General features: G+C 41.6%; 1 protein-coding gene and 1 non-coding gene across 2 annotated transcripts in view; both read right to left on the bottom strand.

Moving 5' to 3' along the window:
- Positions 1-84: 84 nt before the first annotated feature.
- LOC145346561 (eukaryotic translation initiation factor 3 subunit E) overlaps positions 85-20359 on the bottom strand; it is a 132993-nt gene continuing 112718 nt past the window's right edge. The window contains exons 11-13 of the mRNA XM_080193976.1: positions 15593-15695; positions 11473-11607; positions 85-275 (exon numbers count right to left, since the gene is read on the bottom strand). Of these exons, the coding sequence (XP_080050102.1) occupies positions 237-275; positions 11473-11607; positions 15593-15695 (277 nt within the window). The 3' untranslated portion in view covers positions 85-236. The remainder of the gene's footprint in view (positions 276-11472; positions 11608-15592; positions 15696-20359) is intronic.
- On the bottom strand, positions 14765-15007 carry LOC145347130 (small nucleolar RNA SNORA53). The gene has a single exon (XR_013887787.1). It is a non-coding gene; the product is annotated as a small nucleolar RNA SNORA53 (small nucleolar RNA).

The following is a 20359-nucleotide window of genomic DNA, read 5'->3' as shown; positions in this document are numbered from 1 at the left end:
TATTGTACAATAAGTGTCACTGAGTGATAACAGATTGACAGAACTACAAATAGCTCTTAAACAAAAATCAAAAGATTGCAACAGTTTAAAGTTGACATTTTATTTTATCCATTGAGACAGAGTCCAAAACGTGACAATGTCCCAGTATCTAAAAAAAATAGTTAAAGAGGAGCTTCAAATGTTCATATGAGCCAGCAGTGATCTGATGTTCAATCTGCACACATTTGTAATTCTCTTCAGTAAAAACCAGAGTCTGAAGTGGTCCAGTTGGGAGCCTGTAAAACAAGAGAGACACCAAATCTATTAGGAAAAACACGCAAGGTTTATTTAGCAATGGCGTCTTATTAATTGAACACATTCAGAGTTGAAGACCTTGTCTGTAATATTTCTAGACTCCGGTTGTAGTTTACTGAATAAGGAAATCTGTGCCCCAATTAATGCTGTGCAGCCATTACATTGTATGTTTAGAATACTGTCTCAGAGTTCCAGAAACCACATGTCCATAAACAACTAAACTATTAGTGTCTGAAGTGTGAAGCATCATTGCTTTAAGTGCTATTAGCTGAACTCAGTCACACTGCTGCTTAGCCTAAAATGGGAATTCAGACACTAACTTTTTAAAGCTTACTAACAAAAAGCAAACTCCTCTGCAAAGTCCTGCTGAAATGGGAGAATCAGCTGTCTGTGGCACCAATGCAACAGGTGCCAAGCTTCTAGCCTGAGGAACAGGAGACCATTCAGCCCCTCAAGCCTATTCTACTATGCAATTAAATCATTGCTTATCTGTATCTTTACTCTCATTCACCTGCCTTGGCTCTGTAATCTTTAAAAAATGCATTCAGTAATTTAATACAGCAGTGGTGAGGCTGTACATACAAACTGAACTACAGCCGCAAGAGTATTGTTAGAAACAAAATTATTTGTGTTTCTCCCCCTCAACATGGCATCATTTCTCACAACACTTGCAGCTAATGTGACAAAGCTGATTCCAGCCAATCTCATCAAAATGCAGAAATAAATAAAGCTCCTGTATAAGTCGCGTCCAAACCTAAATTTTTGCCCTGAAGACCATGATTTAACAGGCCTGGCAGAACATTCTTCATGTTTGCAAACTAATGAAGAACAATATCAAACTAGATAAATTCCCTTGCACAGTGATAATCACTAACCATTTGCAGCAACCTTGGCCATTAACTGAAACAGCTCAGTTAACTTGTGTATTTTCCCTTGTCTTGAGGTAAAGGCAGTGCTACTTGGCAGCTTGCAATTGTTTCCAGAGTTATTATTCCAGAAATCCAAGATCACACAGCTGGCAGCTGTGGTTATACTTTTGAGCCCTTAGCCAAGAAGTCAAGGGAAATCTGGGTCGACCATAAAGTGCAAAAAAAGGCTCTTCGGCCCATCAAGTCTGCACTGACATGCAAGCAACACCTGATCTCCCACCTAATCCCATTTACCAGCACTTGGCCAATAGCCCTGAATGTTATGATGTGCCAAGTACTCAAACAGATACTTTTGAACAGATGTGAGGCAACCTGCTTCTACCACCCTCCCAGACAGTGCATTCCAGACCCTCACCACCCTCTGGGTAAAAACAATTCCCTCAAATCCCCCCAAACTTCCTGCCCCTCACCTTGAATCTATGTCCTTCGTGATGACCCTTCAACTAGGGGCAACAGTTTCTGCTTATCCATGTCCCTAATAATCTTGTACAACTTGATCAGGTTGCCCCTCAGTCTTCTCTGAAAACAACCCAAGCCTATCCAATCTCTTTTCAGAACTTAAATGTTCCATCTCAGGCAATATCCTGGTAAATCTCCTCTGCAGCCCCTCCAGTGCAATTACATCCTTCCGATAATGTTGCAACCAGAACTGCACACAGTATTCCAGTTGTGGTCTTACCAAAAGTTCTATACAAATCCAACATGATTGCTCTGTTTTTGTAATCTATGCCTCGATTGATAAAGGCAAGTTTCTATATGCCTTTTTCACCACCTTACTAACATGCCCTTCTACTTTCAGAAATCTATGGACAAGGTCCCTTTGTTCCACAGAGCTTTCTCATGTCATATCATTCACTGAATACTTCCTTGTCAAATTGCTCATCTCTCACTTTCCAGGGCTAAGTTCCATCTGCACTTACTCAGTCAGCAAGAACCTAAAACTGGAGTAAAACAGGGAAAGAGCAGCATGAAGCAAGCAGAAATAAAACAGAAATCCCAAATACACAATTTACTCCAACACAACTTCTAACAACGCTGTACAGGTGCTGCATACCATTCATGATAGTATTCAGAGTTGTGTCGCGGTTTTGTAAAAGAGGGAATACATTCCAGCTCAAATATTACAGTCTTGAAAAGTTTGTGTTTCTAATAAGTTGGTCTATAACCTGACTCCACATCCTACATTAAATTTGAGATTTTGGTTCCACAACTCATTCCAACTAAATACAATTGTACAGAGGCAAGGCAAACAAAAAGGCCAATATGTTTCTGATTGATTCAAGACTGGACAGCAGAACAGGAAAAATTTCCCATCTCACAACAAAGGAAAGGAAAAGTGGCTCAAAGTAGTCCGGCCTCCGAATTTCCCCTTGGTTAAAAAGAAATGCCCAGAGCTTCATCATGGAGAACACTATCAGGATACACTCAGTATGAGAATGTACTTGAGAATTCCAAGACTGGATTATGCCAACTATCTTGTGTCATTCCACTACTTTCAATCTCCTACGCAGACAGAAATTCAATTAGAACAGACCAGAAGTGAGACAGGAAGAAATAAATCGAATCTTCCACAGTAGAATCAGCACCTGCAATGGATAAATATTTAATTGAACCCAATAGAGAATATTCCCAACTTCTGGATAGTAAGGACATTTTCACGGTATTGTTTCCATGTTCGTTACGAATCAGTGCTTCTTCACAGAATGGTTCTGATCAGTGAACAGACATACACTGCATGAAATACGTTAGTGCACAGCATCAGCAGCCTGATCTGTTAAAGCCATGGAAAGCTGCTCATTTCAGTAAAATTTACAATATACAAAACGGTCTTTGCACTTTGTCAAAGGTTAAGAACACTGCTCAGCTAACCAGCTGCTGCAGGACCAATGTAGCAATCACAACAAGTGCAAAATTACTACCATATGCCTCCAGTGGTTGTTCAGATGTGTTTAGTTCTAACTTGTTAATAAGTGTCACTGTCTTGAAAATAAAAACGTACCAGTATGGAGTTTATAAACCTTCATAAGGAAACAGGTCCACATCACCAAACCCACTATTAACCATGTAACAATTAAACAAATATCAATTATCAAAATGGGGAACTGATCAAACTTTCATAGTTCTCGAAGTCTTCACACATTATTAACAATGCTTTAATGGGTCTCCGATACAGAATTTAGCGAGAGGCCATTCAGCCCAACCAGTTCTTGCCACCATTTATGTTTCACTTGAGCAACCTCCCAATCCTCTTGGCCTCACCCTATCAGCATATCCTTCTACTCCTTTCTCCCATCCAGCTTCCAATTCAATGTATCTCAGTTGTTCACTTCATCCACTCCCTGTGGGAGTGAATTCACCTTCTCACCACTCTCTGGTTAAAGAAGCTTCTCCCAAATTCCCTGTTGGATTTATTAGTGACCACATTTTAAAAAATTCTTTCTCAGAATGTGGGCATCTCCGGCTAGGCTCAGCATTTATTGCCCATCCCTACTTGCCTTCAAGGTGGTGTGGTGAGCTGCCTTCTCGAACTGCTGCAGTCCCTGAGGTGTAGGCACACCCATAGTGACATTAGGAAGAGAGTTCCAGGATTTTGACCCAGCAACAGCAACGGAATGCTGACATCATTCCAGGTCAGGATGGCTTGGAGGGAAACTTCCAGGTGATAGTGTATTGATGGCATCTAATGTTGCTCTTCCGCACAAGGAACCACTTTTACACTATCAAAATCTCCCGTAATCTTAAAGGCCTTTATCAGGTCAACAATCAGCCTTCACTTCTCATGGGAAAAGAAATCCAACCAGCTCAATATTTACCAATAGTTATATCCTTGCAACTCAAGTAAATCTGTTTGCAACTTTTCCAATGTCTTTATATGGCACCTTAACTGTGCACTGCATTTCAAGTGGGAGTGAAAGAAACTTCTTTCCAGCACTTAAAGTGGATTCAAAGAGTTACAATCACTCAATTATCCTCAATGCCTTTGGGAGCAGATTTTTCATATTTATTGCTTCACCCAGTTTCTTTACATTTTTTTACCCACGTTCCACTGAACTTTATTACTCTCCCCTAACTTCACTCAATCAGCTTCCATAAATGGTCTCAATCATTCCTTGGCATTTTCTCTGTCTCATTCTCCCCCTCTCTGCCTAGAGGCCTGGCTTGCCACTCTGCTAAATATTTCAGCTCCACCTCGTTTGCCTTCTCCATAGATGGGAGTACCATGTCCAGGATGCAGGCATTCCTTTCCTGTTTCTCCAGCATAGCCCTCAATAAAAGATACTTGAACATCTAAGAACCAGATAGATATTAACAAACCGGGACTCCTACTGAGGCTGCGTGACATTTGGGACGGTGAAACCCATTGTGAGCAGGCCGTTGAGCAGCCACATTCTATTTTACACCTTACTCCTGGGCACAGGCAGAAGATCTGCCCATCCCAAACACCTTCCAATCCTGATGAAAATTCTTCCCAAGTGCTGCCTGGCCTGAGTAATTCCAATGTGGATGTGCCGGCGTTGGACTGGGGTAAACACAGTAAAAAGTCTGACAACACCAGGTTTTAGTCCAACCGATTTATTTGATATTATACTCAAGCTTGCGAGGTTTCCCTCTTCGTCAGGTGAATGGAGAGTTCCGGCCTCAGACAAAGCATATAAAGCACAGACAGTGTAGAGATTACTGATTAGAATGCGAATCTGTACACCTAACCTGCTGTTCAAGCCCTAAAGTGGCCGACAAAGTGTGTGGAAGGAGCACTGATCACAGGTTAAAGAGATGTGTATTGTCTCCAGACAGCACAGTGAATGAGGTTTTGCAAACCCAGGCAAGTCACAGGGGTTACAGATAGTGTGACATGAACCCAAGATCCCTGTTGAGACCGTCCTCGTGTGTGGAACTTCCATACACATGTAATCAGTAATCTCTAAACTGTCTGTGCTTTATATGCTCTGTCCGATGCCAGAACTCTCCATTCACCTGACGAAGAGGGAAACCTCGAAAGCTTGTGAGTTTACTATCAAATAAATCGGTTGGAGTAAAACCTGGTGTTGTCAGACTTTTTACTGAGTAATTCCAGCATATTCTATGCTCATTGCAGATTTTCAGCATCTGTAGCACTCACTTTCAAAAAGAAACAGCAGGGGAAAAACTATTGATCAGTTTGGAAAGAAAAAGGAAGATTCCCCTCAGACTCTGGGTGAAGCAGCCAACTGCAATAACCTCAGCTAACCAGCAACTGTAAGTATTCTCTGAAGATCACAACAAGCTGCTTTTAATGGAATGTTAGCAACTGCATTCTCCATCACATGCTTCAGTAATCTATTCCAGAGCGCTCTGGCTCTGCAGAAAGAAACACTACTTGACAAATAACCAATCTATTGATCTAAGGATTTTACAGACATACTCTCGACGATTCTGATCCACCTCAAATAACCTATACAAATCAGCAGAGCCCAATCCCTTCATTTTAAAATCTCAACCATCTCCCCACTGAACCTGCCATATTCCAAAGTAAAGAGTCCCAAGATTTAAGGGTAACTGTTGAATGCCAGAAAACAGCGAAATGGAAAGATGAGAATTTTACTTTACACAGCAGGTTGTGATGATTTGGAATGCACTGGAAACAGACTCAAGAATAACTTACCATCGGATGATAACTTCAAAAATAAACATTTATAGGATTGAGAGAGAAAAAGCAGGGGAATGAATAACTTTTTAAGAGCCTGTGCAAGTGTGGTGGGGTGAATGGCCTTTCTGTGTTGCAAAATTCTATAGAGTACCTAAAACATCCCCCACCCCGAACTAGAAGCCCAAGGAGTGGCCAGTTGGCAGGAATTTGCTCCTTGTTCTCTCAGCATTAATGTATTGGGAAACAGCAATATTGAATCAAAGTGAGATACACAGGGATGGCAGTAACATTGAGCAGGGTCTTCTTGTTTCTTGGCAGTTGCCAATCCACAAATGCTCACATTAAAGCAAAATGAAGCATGAAATCCATTTTTTTAAAAAGACTTTCAAATCTTCCTTGGTACTAAAATGCAGTAATTTAAGAGCAGGGAGACTCATTTTACAAGCTGACACATCTGGTACAACTGCACACATTGAGTGGTAAAAAAAGACTGCTCAAAGTTCTGAGCTGTAAAATTACACATGTGGTGGACCTGGAATGTCAGTATTACATTTTAATCAGTGTCAAGAGTCGTTTATTAAAGGCTCACAAAACTGTCCATCCACATTACAGTCTCAAGGCAATTCCTTGATTTACACCAATACCTAAAGAATATGAAGGAACATCAGAGAGGCACAAAAGCACCATGAACTTAGAAGGGCCACTCTCAATTGCAGATGAGGGTATGCATTCCTCAAAATCATTTCTTCTACTCTCAGGACTGTGCAGACCACTGGCAAGGCTAGCATTTATTGCCCAATCCTAGCAGCCCTCGAGAAGCCATCTCCTTGAGTTACTACGCTGTGGAGTGAAGATGCTCTCTTCTGTTAGTGAGGGAGTTTCTCTGTCAGTCAATCTACTTCCAGATCAGGATGCTGAGAGACTCGAGGTAGTGCCTGAAACGTCTCAATCAAAAGGGCAGGAAAACCAGAGGGAAGGAAAACTCAGTATGGGGCTGAGCATCAGAATGATCATCTTACCCACATCTTTAATATTCAGAAGTTTCTTTCAGATATCTCTTGGCCAACTCCTCCCACCCCTCAAAAGACACACAGAATCATTAGATATGAAGGTATATGACCAATTAAGCGGTAAATGTCGGAGTGAATCAAGGTGTGTAAGCCTCATATTATTTCGATGAAATTGTCACGGTCAGTCTAAGCAAGTTACATGGTTAGTTTTGAGTATAGCTGCTTCGTTGAGATGCAACATCCTCAAGTAGTCATAGCATCACAACCAAGGTTAATACACTGAAACATGCCTTTTAGAAATGGTACCATGAACCAAGCTGCTGAAATAGCAGCTGGGACTGCTAATCTTCCTCTGGTCCAAGGGCAAGCAACCTGTTCCCATCTTGTCAGCCCACCAGAGGAACGCTGAAAAAAAAACTTGGATTTCTACACGCCTTTCCTGATCTGTGGCTGTCCCAAAATGAAGTGCAGTTGTCAATACAAAGTAAGATGGTCTCTTTCAAAGGCCATCTTACTTTGTAATGACAACTGCACTTCACATTCTTCTTCCTCCTCCCATCAATTTTATCAGAGATAAGAATAACAGAAGCAAGGCAGGATGATGGGGTTAAGATACATATTAACCATGATCTGAGTGAATGGCAGCACAGGTTGAGATGAATGGCCTCCTCCTATTTCTAGAAAGTTACCACCTGCACTATTCATTTCCCCAATAAACCAGGCAGAGCACAAAACATCAACCAGGTTCCTGACAACAGAATTATTTGAGCAGCGTCTATAAGAGCAATACTGGGGGAAAAATATTTTACTCTTAGAATAATATTAATGATAATTCTGTGGAAAACAGTTCCATGGTTTAGGGTTCAAGCCTTTTATTCTAATCAGGTGTTTTGAAGTTAGTGAAATCCTCACAAAAGTATTAAGCAGAGATTAAGGCTGTCTATCTTACATACACTGCTGACTTTTGTGGCTATGCCACATGAGTGGAGTCTAGAACTAGAGGTCATGACTTCAGAATAAGAGGTAAACCTTTTAGCACTGAGGCGAGGAGAAATTTCTTTACCCAGAGGGTGGAGAATGTATGGAATTCGCTACCACAGAAAGTAGCTGAGGCCAAAATGTTGTGATTTCAAGGAGAAATTAGATATTATAAGGGGTGGCATGGTGGCGCAGTGGTTAACACTGCAGCCTCTCAGCGCCAGCGTCTTGGGTCGATTTCCAGCTTGGGTCACTGTGAAATTTGCACGTTCTCCCTGTGTCTGTGTGGGTTTCCTCCAGGTGCTCCAATTTCCTCCCATACTCCAAAGATGTGCTGGTTAGGTGGGTAGGCCATGCTAAATTGCCTCTTAATGTCAGGGGGACTAGCTAGGGTAAATGCATGGGCTTACAGGATAGGGCATGAGTGGGATTGAGGTTGGTACAGACTCAATGGGCCAAATGGCCACCTTCTGCACTGTATGATTCTATGATATAGCACTTGGGGCTAAAGGGATGAAGGGATATGGCGGGGAGAAGGGAGGGATCAGGACGTTGAATTTAATGATCAGCCATGGTCAAACTGAATGGTGGTGCAGGCTCGAAAGGCTGAGCGGTCTCCTCCTGCTTCTAGTTTCTATGTGCCAATATGTAAATACAAACTCAATGCCATTTATGGCATCACAGCCCATTTCCAAGGATTTTGATTTTTGACAAAATGCATGGTACACTGTCATATCATTTGTTCTTTTAACGTTTCATAAATTAATTTGGCATTTGAAGCACATAATGTTATTTAACACCTTCTGAAGAGAAGATCACGACAGCCTTTGGTTATATCAAGAACCAAAGCTGTGAGGATTTTAGGTACAGTCTGAACTAGCCAAGCATTTGAGCAAGGAAAAGCACACAAGGTGTTAAGATCACCTTGCTGTCAAACACAGAAACAACAGAATTTAAACACAAAGAAATGTCAACAATATTAACATTTCTCTCCCCAAGTAAATGAGGCACGCAAGATTTAAAATCCATACTGCAGACTGGATAGAGGCCAAAAGCACCATGTAAAGTTTCAGAAACTTTCAAGAAAGGCTGTGTAAAGAGATAAACTGTACACATGACAGAGGAAAGAACAAAGTAAATGAACGAAAGTTTGGGGCAAGTTCTTGTGGAAAGTCCATGCTTGTGTAACAGAGATAGTATCGCAGAGTACTGCTGCCTTGCTTTTGGATGTCAGCCTTCTGACTGGCTTGCGAAGACTGAACAAATGAGGAAGAAAAGCATTTACAAGCTCTTCGGATGTACGGTTGAGCATGCCCTTTTTGGCTGCACTGGAAAAATACGTGGCAAAGTGTGTTCCTTCTCAGCACAGCTGGAGGTCGTTTTGTTGACGCACAGCTTGTCCACATGCTTCCCCCAACCCCGCACTATATTCCCATCATGACACAGAACAACGAGAAGGAAAACAACAATCTAACACTAGTGTTTAATCAATCACAGCCAATTCCCTATCCTCTCTGGCATGGAATCTTGACACTGCCCCATTAGATTTACCAAACCGAACAGGGTGTGGATACAACACCACTAGCGAGGCAGACCAGAGATTTTAACACTCATTAAAATACAAAGCACCAATCTAGAAACTCACTTCCTTTTTAACACGTGCCCATTCAAAGAACATAAGCAACTTGGATATTTTTTGTCTATAGTCACACTTATTTCATTTTGCATTTCATAATCAACCACAACATTTACATGAACTGGATAAAGTACCTCAAACAATTTGCAACACAATTTGGCAACTAGTGAATTGTAAATTCTTGCTGGCATTTAATTTTCTCAGTTCATCAATGCTGTGGTGCTGCTTTTTATCTGTTCACACTTTGTATTCAGAAAACAAGTCTAAGGGCAAAATTTTGATTGATATGCTACCTCCAATTCAATCTCGCGTGCAGGGAGTGGCTTTGGCATTTTGCTTCTCACGAGTTGGAGAGAAGCGAGTTACCATTGGGATTCGTGGACACGATAGGTGGGAAGTTTCAAATTCACTGCTGCAAATCTGCTTCTTTATAGACATTGATTTTTTTTTCTAATGTTCACGGGGCAGTGAGTTATAGACCTCATTTGTCTGCTTCCAACCAATAAAGTTACTTCTATTTTTTTTGTATGGTCACTGATAATGCATCTAGTGGTTGTAGCCCCTGGAAACCTGCTGCGCTAATTTACCTAAAGATTTTCCAGAAAAACTGAGCTCAGTGCAACTCTCTGGCTGTGATAACAACTACTCACCTCCGTCTGGTTCTAAGAAGCAGCAACAAGACAGAGTTTCATAGGGGCTACAACCACTAGATGCATTATCAATGGCCAAATGAAAAAAAATAAAAGTAACTTTTTTGGCTGGAAGCAGAGAAAAGACTTCTATAACTCTGCCCTATAAACATTAGAAAAAAAATCAATGTCTATAAGGAAACAGATTTGCAGCAGTGAATTTGAAACTTCCCGCCTATTGTGTCCTCAAATCCCAATGGTAACTCGCTTCTCTCCACTTCATGAGAAGCAAAATGCTATAGCCACTCCATGCACGTGAGATTGAAATGGAGATAGCATATCAATCAAAATTTTGCCCTTAGACTTGTTTCTAAAGACAAAGTGTGAACAGATAAAAAGTAGCAACCAAAGCATTGATGAATTGAGAATTTTAAATGCCAGCAAGAATTTACAATTCACTAGTTGCTGTATTGTGTTGCAAATTGTTTGAGGTCCTTTATCCAGTTCTTGTGGAAATGCAAAGTTACCTTGTTCTTGCTTAAGTGAGAATAAAACAAACATAACATGTGAAAAAACACAAATTACTGCAGATGCTGTAATCTGAAACCAAAAAAGAAAATGCTGGAAAATCTCAGCAGGCCTGGCAGCATCTGTAAGGAGAGAAAAGCGCTGATGTTTCGAATCCAGATGACCCTTTGTCAAAGGTAAAAGGCATAGCAAGTGGGAGATATTTATACTGCAGGGTGAGGGAATGAAAGATGAGGCATAGCCACAGAAACCAGAGGAAAAGGCTGCTAAGGGAATTTCCCCCCTTCCTTACCTTTTCTCCCCCCTTTTCTAACTTTATCCCCACACGCCCCTCCTAACATTTCCACATCTTCATCTGTCACAGCTTACCCTTCGATTTCAGCTTCTCTGCCATTTGGCCATTCAAACAATTTTTTGAGAAGACAATTTTTAAATGACACTTAATCTTACATTAGTTATGTGTGGTTACAAATATTCACAATTTTGAATATAAGAAATGGGAAGAGTAGACCCATTCACCCCTTCGAGCCTGCTTCACAACTCAATCATATCATGGATGTTCTATCTCAATCCCACCTCCTACCACTACTCCCCTTATCCCCCAAATCCTTCGTACCTAAAAAAATCTAACATTCTCAAAAATGCTAATATACTTGGCAGCAAAAAAACAAGCAGATGAGGTTAAATCTAGAGTTTAAGATGGGGAGTTAACTAAACACAATTTACCAAACGTAGTGTAATATGGCTTTGCTTTCATTCTTACTGTTCAACTGCTCAGTATTGATGTTGAGATGGAGACTCTGGTCCAGAGGCTACGTTTAAAACAGATCACAGTGCTCACCTCTGTCCTGTTGTTTTGGTTCATTTTCTTTTCAATGTTCATCGCTAGCATCTGACTGCGAAAAGAGAGGCTCTTTGTTTTCTCGATGACCTGTTGGTATGGTGATACAGCATTGTTCCCCATCACCACATGTCCCTACAAATAAAAAACAGTTGCTATGATCACTGGAAATGTTCAACAATTTGCTCATAATTTGATGTAGTATACTGAAGTTAGTCGAGGGATTTTCATGGAAGAAAAGCATACGCCTATAGAGAAATTAATTTCTGTTTTAATCTCAGACATGGAATCTAGCATATATGAAAACCTCAGGATGCTAATACTTTGTTTGATGGTCTACCATTTAAAATGGAGGCTGAACTTGGCAATGCTCATCAGTACTACACATATATATCTTTGCCTTTTACACAAAGGAAAACATAACCTTTCAATATATGGGGCACCCAACAGCATTGTAGCCAATATCTACCAACAAGCAGATTTCATTAACTGCCTGAAATGTATCAAATACATGCCTAGGCTTTATTATGCATCAGCCTCCACTGTAACAAATGATTTAATGAGAACAGCTTATATTCATAAAACGCCTTTATTTTATACAATGTCCCGAGGTGATGCATAGGGAAGCTATTAAACAAAATTTGCCACTGAGCTACACATGGAGACACCAAAAGCATGGTCAAAGAGGTAAGTTTTAGGAATGTTCCAAAGGAGCAGAGGTTTAAAGAAGAATTCAAGAGTTTCAGGCCTTGACAGCTGAAGGCATTGCTGCCAAATGATAGATTGACTAAAATCCTGGAGGCTCAAGTGGCCAGAATTGGAGATGCACAATAACACTGCAGGGTTGTAGTGCTGCAGGAAGTTAGAGACCGCAAGTGGTGAGGCCATGGAGGGATTTGAAAACAAGATGAGGCTTTTCAAATTGAGGCATCAGTTAATCAGTAGCTAACACAGATCAGCAAGCACAGTAGTGATGTGTGAACAGAGCTTGGTGTGATTTGAGATCTGGGCAACAATGTTTTAGACAACACAGACAGTAGAACCTCAAAGGTCAGCAAGAATGCACTGGAGTGGTCAAGTCTGAAGATAAGAAAGGAACGAATGAGGGTTTCAGAGCTGATGAGCTGAGGTAGGGTGCAAGTTGGACAACTGCTGAGATAGAAATAGGCAGTCTTATTGATGACATGAATGTGTGTTTGGGAAGCTCATCAAGGTTAAATATAGCACCAAGTTGAGAACAAAATGCTTCAGCACCAGGCAGTGCCAGGGAGAGGGGGAGAGGGATTGAATAAGCAGCATGTGTCAGGGGACCAGCAGGGTAAATATGTGGATTTACAGAAATAGGTGGGATTGTTGTCAGTGCAGGCTTGATGGTCAAATGGCCTCTTTCTGCACTTGTAAGGATTCGATGATTCCATTTTGAAAGCCCTGAAAGTCTGCCTTAATTATTTAACTGACAGATACCAATCTCAGATCACTCTTGGGCTCATTACATTTCTTTTAATACATTTTGGAAATTTGCTTTCTGCTAATTGAACATCATGCCCCACTGATCTGATATGCCCTGAATTGTTATATTGGGTTCATCCACCTACCTGCATTACTTAATATACCTCTGAGAACTCTCCAGCCCCTAACGGTTTCTCTAGACTGCCGATATCAAGCATCAATTTCTCCTCACAGCTCACTTGTGATCATGTTCATTTCAAGCACGTCTTCTTAAAGCTGTGTCAACCAATGCACCAGAGAACTTCAACGTAAGCACTATTAACTTACAAGAGTACCCCAACATTTGAGCTGCCTCAGCATTGAAGAGCAAGGACAGAGGCAGGAGGTGAGACAGTGTTGGTAGCATCTCAAACAGTTCCTGCACCCAGGACTCTGCAGGAAGGGGGGCAGGCGGGCTCATTAAGGGGGCAGGTGGGCACAGGAAGTGCACACACATGCAGAAATGAGAAGCCACTGGTGTTGAAATATATGATGGATTCCTGGCATGCAGATGTGGAACCATGACAGCACAACACTAAGATGATGGACTTTAAAGGAGACACACCCAGAGAGGAAGGAACACTCAAACTGAACTGACACCAGAGAGACTGAGAAAAATAATGGAGAGTTGACACATCAAGGTAAATAAAATAACAGTGCACTCTCAGCTATTGAAGAGAACCACAAATAATAAGATTGCAACCAATAGGTGGCTTAGAAAAAGGAAGCTATGAAAAGTGGTGCTGTTGCAATTTGTTCCTTCAAAAGTCATAAGGAAATGACACAAGATTAGTGTTTCTGAAATTGAGGGTAATACAGCAGCAGCATGGATCAACAGACAAAAAACAGAGTAGGAATAAATGGATCATTTCTACAGTGGCAGGGTGCAACTAACGAAGAGCCACAAGGATTAGTGCTGGACTGTTAGGTATTTACAATCTACACCAATGACTTAAATGAAGAAGCCAAATGCAGTAAACTCTCAAGTAATGTAAAGGTGAGTGGAAAAGTAAACTGCACGGAGGCCACAAAGACACTGCAAAAGAACACACACTGCTAAAGTGGTTGGGCAAGGAGTCGGCAAAAGGAGTATAGTGTGGTGGTGTGAAATGATCAACTTTGCGAGGGGGAATGGAAAAGCAGAATTTTTTGAAAGAAGTTGAGAGACTAGTAAACATTGGTATTTCAATGGTCATTGTACATGAATCACAGAAAATCATAGTAAGTAATTAGGAAGGCAACTGGCAAATCAGCCTCCAAAGAAAGGAGATTGGAATAAAAAGAGTAAAGAAGTCTCTGTTCAATTGTACAAGGTGTTGGTGAGACCTTAAAGGGCAGAAGCTGAAAGACAATTTCTCCTGGCTGGAACAGCTAGACTGGGATCAGCGTCTCAGGATAGGAGGGGTCAGGTATTTAGGCCTGAAATGAGGAGAAACATTTTCACAGAGATTTTTGCAGACAGCTGTGAATGCTCAGTCCTCAAGGTGGATTGGCCATACTAAATTGCTCCTTAGTGTCAGGAGGACTAGCTAAGGTAAATGCATGGGATTATGGGGATAGAACCTGGGTGGAATTGTGGTCAGTGCAGGCTCAATAGGCCGAATGGTCTCCTTCTGCACTGTAGGATTCTATGATTCAGAGAGGTGAATGAAAGAAAATGTAGATAGGGTGGAATAATGGAGTCAATACAGAGGTTGCACTGTGATCTTACTGAAGAGAGGAGTAGGTTTGAGGGGTATTTCATCACTTCCTGTTCCAACATACATTTCATTGCAAGGTTTAAATCATCTAAGGTTTTGATAAACATGTCCACACAGCAGCAAAATCCTGATGGCAGAAACAGCCTGAAGTAACAGGTTATTCACATCAGAACAGAGGGGCTACTGTAAAGGTATATTACTTTCACACGCTAATGATTCAAGCACCTTTGACTGTACAACCAGTAAATTTGATGAATGTCATCTGCCAGGCTACTGGAGAACCCAACATCAGGATGCAGAGATCTACCAGTGAGGCAGAACAGACACGTGGATCTAAGGAACATGTCTTTTTTTTATAAAACTGACCCAACCAAATCTCCAACTCCTAGCATTTAAATTTACGAACTCCAATAATTTAGACAAACACTAACATCTAAAAAGTTTTAAACATTTTGCATTTGCTGATTGGAGTGATAAGATGTGAAATAAATTCAATAAAGATGTTTAGTAGTGACGTGTAGCCTCAGTGTTTTAAACATTTTCTTGTGGGGGGAGAAAAGGTCTGTTGTGATTACTAAGAGAAAATTAAGAAAAAACAGCAGAGTGATAACGCTCCTCTGAAGACCCTTAGGATATGCTAAAACTTTACGGGCGCTATGTAAATGCAGGTGGTTGATATAGAACGCAGCCCTGCCACTCAGAAGTGGATACTGCTGGGTGGAAGCAACAACCACAAATATTAATACGATATTTTACTTGTGGTCATTGGAGGGTCAGAGCTGAAACATCTTCTGGAGACAAACACCACAAGTTCAAATATTCAGTTCAGGTCTTCACACTCCTAGCCTTAGTAACTCCAGCATTTGGTGACGATACATTGCACCACATTCGGCCAGAGTCAAACACAACAATCCAAACACATAACCTCTTACCAGTTTTGAATCTATTTTTGCATCCAGCCTTGCATTTCGAATTAAGTTGACAATCCATCTCTCTGCTTCTTCAGGCGTCATATTCAGTTTCTCTGCAAGCATACTGCAGTGGAGGAAAAAAGAAAATTTTAAACAAGACAATTCCATCATTTAATGTCGTCATACAAGTGGATATAGTCTTCAAGTTGTCCTCTGACTTGGTAAAATGGTAAAATGACAAAATGACAAGCTTGTACAATCGAAGGATAAGGCTTGGAACTCTCCAATTAACAGGCCTTTAGCTTGTTAGTTCAAATACATGAACTTATCACAAACATAATCGCCCAGGTTAGTGTGTGTAACTGGTAATAGCAGCTGACCATCAAACACTAAGAACACCAGTGGTAAAGATGTGTTTCTTTTCAAAAGGCCTGTGGGAACCAAAGAGTAGTCACAGTGGCTTTAAAATGAAAGGAAAGAGTGTTAACTGAAAGGAAACCATTTACATTGTCAGCTTGCACAGAGGAAATTGGGTGAAGAGGAGTTTGGTGGGGTTCTGGGTATGATGAACTTGGAGAAAACGGATGCGGAGGTGAGAAAGAAATATGGGTGTGGGACAGTGAGGGGGGCAGGAGGATGGGAATGGTTGGGGGGGGGGGGGAAGTGGTGGGCGAGGGGAGGTGGTCGAGGGGGAGGAGGGCAAGGGGGGAGTGAAAACTGTAAACCAACAACTGGTAGGGAGAGAGGAACTCAGAAAAATTACAAATCACCAGCTAAGTGGTACTTTGCACATTGTTGGCCAGTTTAACATTGTTGTCAAAAAAATAGCACTGGAAGCTATTATTAAAGATGTTACAGCAGGGGACTTAGAAAAATTCAGGGCAATCAGGCAAAGTCAGCATGGTTTTGTGAAAGGGAATCATGTTTAACCATTTTTATTGGAATTCTCTAAAGGAGTCACATGTGCTGTGCATAGGGTAGAACCAGTGGATATACTTAGATTTCCAGAAAGCTATTGATAAGATGTTATATCTAATGTTAATAAAAACTCAAGGTGTCAGATTACATATTGACATGGATATAAGATCTGTTAGCTAGCAGGAAACGGAGTGAGGCATAAATGGGCCTTTATCTGGTTGCAAGATGCAATGAATGGCGTATCACGGAGATCAGTGCTGGGATCTCACCTTTTAATATTTTATATAACAGTTTGGATTTAAATGCATTACAGCAATTCAGCGAAGGTTTGCTAAACTAACACCAGGAATGAACAGGCGGTATTAAAAAGAAAGTTGGGATAGATTAGGTTTGTACCACTGGAATTTAAAAGTCAGGTCAGCCAGAATCGCTCAGAAGGCTCGAGAGGCCAAGTGGCCTACTCCTGCCCTGAATTCATATGCCCCATGTAATTAGGGCTTCATGGAGATAAGGGCACTATGAGCAAGTTAGCAATTACATAAACTGAAGCAACTGAGGCCAGATGTCAGGCAGTTGAGAACTAGAAAACGAGGCAACAGAATTTTAAGTAATTTAGAGAAAGTAAGGCCATTCAGTCCACCCTGCCAATGAAGTTGGTTTGGTGGACTAATCCCAACACTTGGCTCTATTATCCATTTCTTCAAATACTTACCTAACTTCCCTGAGCGGTTTCTGCCTTAATCACTTCCTGAGCGAAACATTTTACACTTCCAAAATTCACCACCCAGAGAAACTTCTCATCGCTTTTCTCCTTTAGTGACAAATTTAAATTGATGCTTTTAGTCATTGACTTTCCAACCAGAGGGAGTAGCTATGTTCTACTCACTTTCAAAACTTCCGTTAAATGTTCTCCTCTACTTGCCAGCTCTGGCTCAGTTGGTAGCATTCTCTCCTGAGCCTGAGTCATTGCCCACTTCAATGACCTCAGCACTAAATCTAAGCAGACCCCAGCAGTGTGACAATGTGGGGGTGTGGCCTTTTGGTTAAAACATGAAATTAAGGTCTTTCCCTTCTTGTGTGAATGCATATGATCCCATGACACTAGTTGGAAGAGCTAGGAAACTCTCATGCCTCATCCAACAATGGTGACAAAAGATTATCCAGCCATTATCACATTGCTGTTTACAAGAACTCAGTGCATAAATCAGATTCTGTGCTTTTTATGTTAAGAAGTCTCACAACATCTGGTTAAAGTCCAACAGGTTTATTTGGTAGCACAAGCCACTAGCTTTTGGAGCGCTTGCTGCTCCTTTGTCAGGTGAGTGGGAGTTCTGTTCACAAACAGGGCATATAAAGACACAAACTCAATTTACAAAATAATGGTTGGACTGCGCGTCTTTACAGGTAATCAAGCCTCAAAAGGTACAGACAATGTGAGTGGAGAGAGCGTTAAGCACAGGTTAAAGAGATGTGTATTGACTCCACTTAGGACAGTTAGTAAGGTTTTGCAAGCCCAGGCAAGTTGTGGGGGTTACAGATAGTGTGATATAAACCCAAGATCCCAGTTGAGGCCATCCTCATGCGTGTGGAACGTGGCTATCAGTCTCTACTCAGCAATTCATGAAGGGATTTGTGTGTCGTGAAGGCTGCCTTGGAGAACACATACTCAAAGATCAAAGGCCGAATGCCCATGACTGCTGAAGTGTTCACCAACAGGGAGAGAACAGTCTTGCCTGGTGATTGTTGAGCTGTGTTCATTCATTCGCTGTCGTAGCGTCTGCATGGTCTCCTCCATGTACCATGCCTCGGGACATCCTTTCCTGCAGCATATCAGGTAGACGATGTTGGACGAGTTGCAAGTGTATATCTCGAGTACCTGATAGATGGTGTTCTCATGTGAGATGATGGTATCTGTGTCGATGTTCCAGCATGCCTTGCAGAGGTTGCTGTGGTAGGGTTGTATGGTGTCGTGGTCACTGTTCTCCTGAAGGCTGGGTAGTTTGTTGCAGACAATGGTTTGTTTGAGGTTGTGCGGTTGTTTGAAGGCAAGAAGTGGGAGTGTGGGGATGGCCTTGGCAAGGTGTCTTCATCAATGACATGTTGAAGGCTCCAGAGATGTCATAGCTTCTCCGCTCCGGGCAAGTACTGGACGATAACGGGTACTCTGTCCCTTCTGAGGAGGTCGGTGTGGTTGTTACTTTCTATGTTACGATAGTGACTAGAAACACAAACTCTACAGTACACAAAGAGGCCATTTGGCCCATCGAGTCTGTACCCACCCAGGTCCTACCCCCTCATCTTATATATTTTACCCACTCATCCCTCTAACCTACACATCTCTGGACGCTAAGGGGCAATTTTTGCATGACCAATCAACCTAACCTGCACATCTTTGGACTGCGGGAGGAAACTGGAGCACCCAGCGGAAACCCACACAGACACGAGGAGAATGTGCAAACTCCACACAGACAGTGACCCAAGCCGGGAATCGAACCCAGGTCCTGAAGCTGTGAAGCAGCAGTGCTAACCACTGTGCTATCGTGCTGCCCCACTACTTCAGGAGTACTCTGTTGGCTGTGAAACGATTTTGATTTGCAGAGGTTGTGAAAAGCTCTATATAAACGCAAGTATATTATTCTTACCATCCTCTGTTCCAGTGAAAATTGTCTCACCACCTTTTTAGAACTAGTTTGCCATCCCAGGTACGATGAACCTGGTCTTCATGCTCTGTTTGACTTTAAAAGGCTTTTTCACATCAGGATGTCAGAAGTTCTGCACATAACTCTTTGGCTGAAACAATATCAGGTGTTACAAATTTCCCATTACTTTGTTGTGTGTGCACTCTATGTCACTGTTTACAAAACCCAAACACCAGCCCTGAATAAGAGCCCCATTCATAAGCAATTATTGGAACCAGGGATTTTTGGATGTTGTTCTGTTGATGGAAAACATATCAACTGGATTGCCTTTACTTGCAGGGAAACAAGGGGCAGCTGCTTCAGTTGTATACCATAAATCAGATGTCAGCAACTTATTTCAATGGTCACTGGGAAATATTCATTTCCTAACTTCGGGGAAAAGGAAAACACCAATAAGAATTCTGAGTTTTATCCCCACACTGTTGACTGATCTTGGCAGCTTAATTATCTGAGGTCCAATTACATTCCACACACAGAGCTGGTAGCTTGGTACATAAAAAAGCATTCAGCAGCAACAATACCAGACATTTAGCTCAAAGCACACAACATCAGAGGAGAGATAATACTACACTTGGCAACTCCAGTGTTTGTTATATGCCACTGGCACACAAATCAACCACAGTGAAAATCAGTCTAGGGAAATGCTTCGTGCTAATTCCACATTTAGGTATAGAAGATATTCAATTTGCTAAGCACTTGTACCGCGAAGGGGAAAACGCCACAAATATGAATCAGACAGAGTGGGATGCTTTGTAAATGTGACCTGCAATGGTCAACGCACTGACTGGTACCATTAAAGTGTAGACTCAAAGACCAGTCTTTACCACACTCTCTGCCTAAAAATGTGAGGTGCGTAATTTTTATTCCTTTAGATCAATCCGAGATGCATTCCTTTGAGTAAGCATCACAAATGCAGATGGTGTTTCCTGTGGTTTTTCAATAAACTTGTTGCATATCCTGCTGCTGTGTGGCTAGTTTCAGGGGCCCATAAATCCCAGTCTATCATCAACTAAGTTTCAAGCAACTCCTGGCATTCTCCTGCAGCAGCAGTCTGCATTTACCTGCCAGTAAATAGCACGCACTAAAGCCACAGGCCAAGAACCTTGCAGTTTCCCACTACTTCCTGCAATTAAATTTCTTCAGAAGTCGGGTAACTTTCTCATCACAATTA

The sequence above is a fragment of the Carcharhinus amblyrhynchos genome, chromosome 8 (genome assembly GCF_965287045.1).
Source record: "Carcharhinus amblyrhynchos chromosome 8, sCarAmb.v2.hapA, whole genome shotgun sequence".
Classification (NCBI taxonomy): Eukaryota; Metazoa; Chordata; class Chondrichthyes; order Carcharhiniformes; family Carcharhinidae; genus Carcharhinus; species Carcharhinus amblyrhynchos.
Note: the sequence above shows the minus strand (reverse complement) of the source record. Positions and strands in the feature narration are given on the sequence as shown.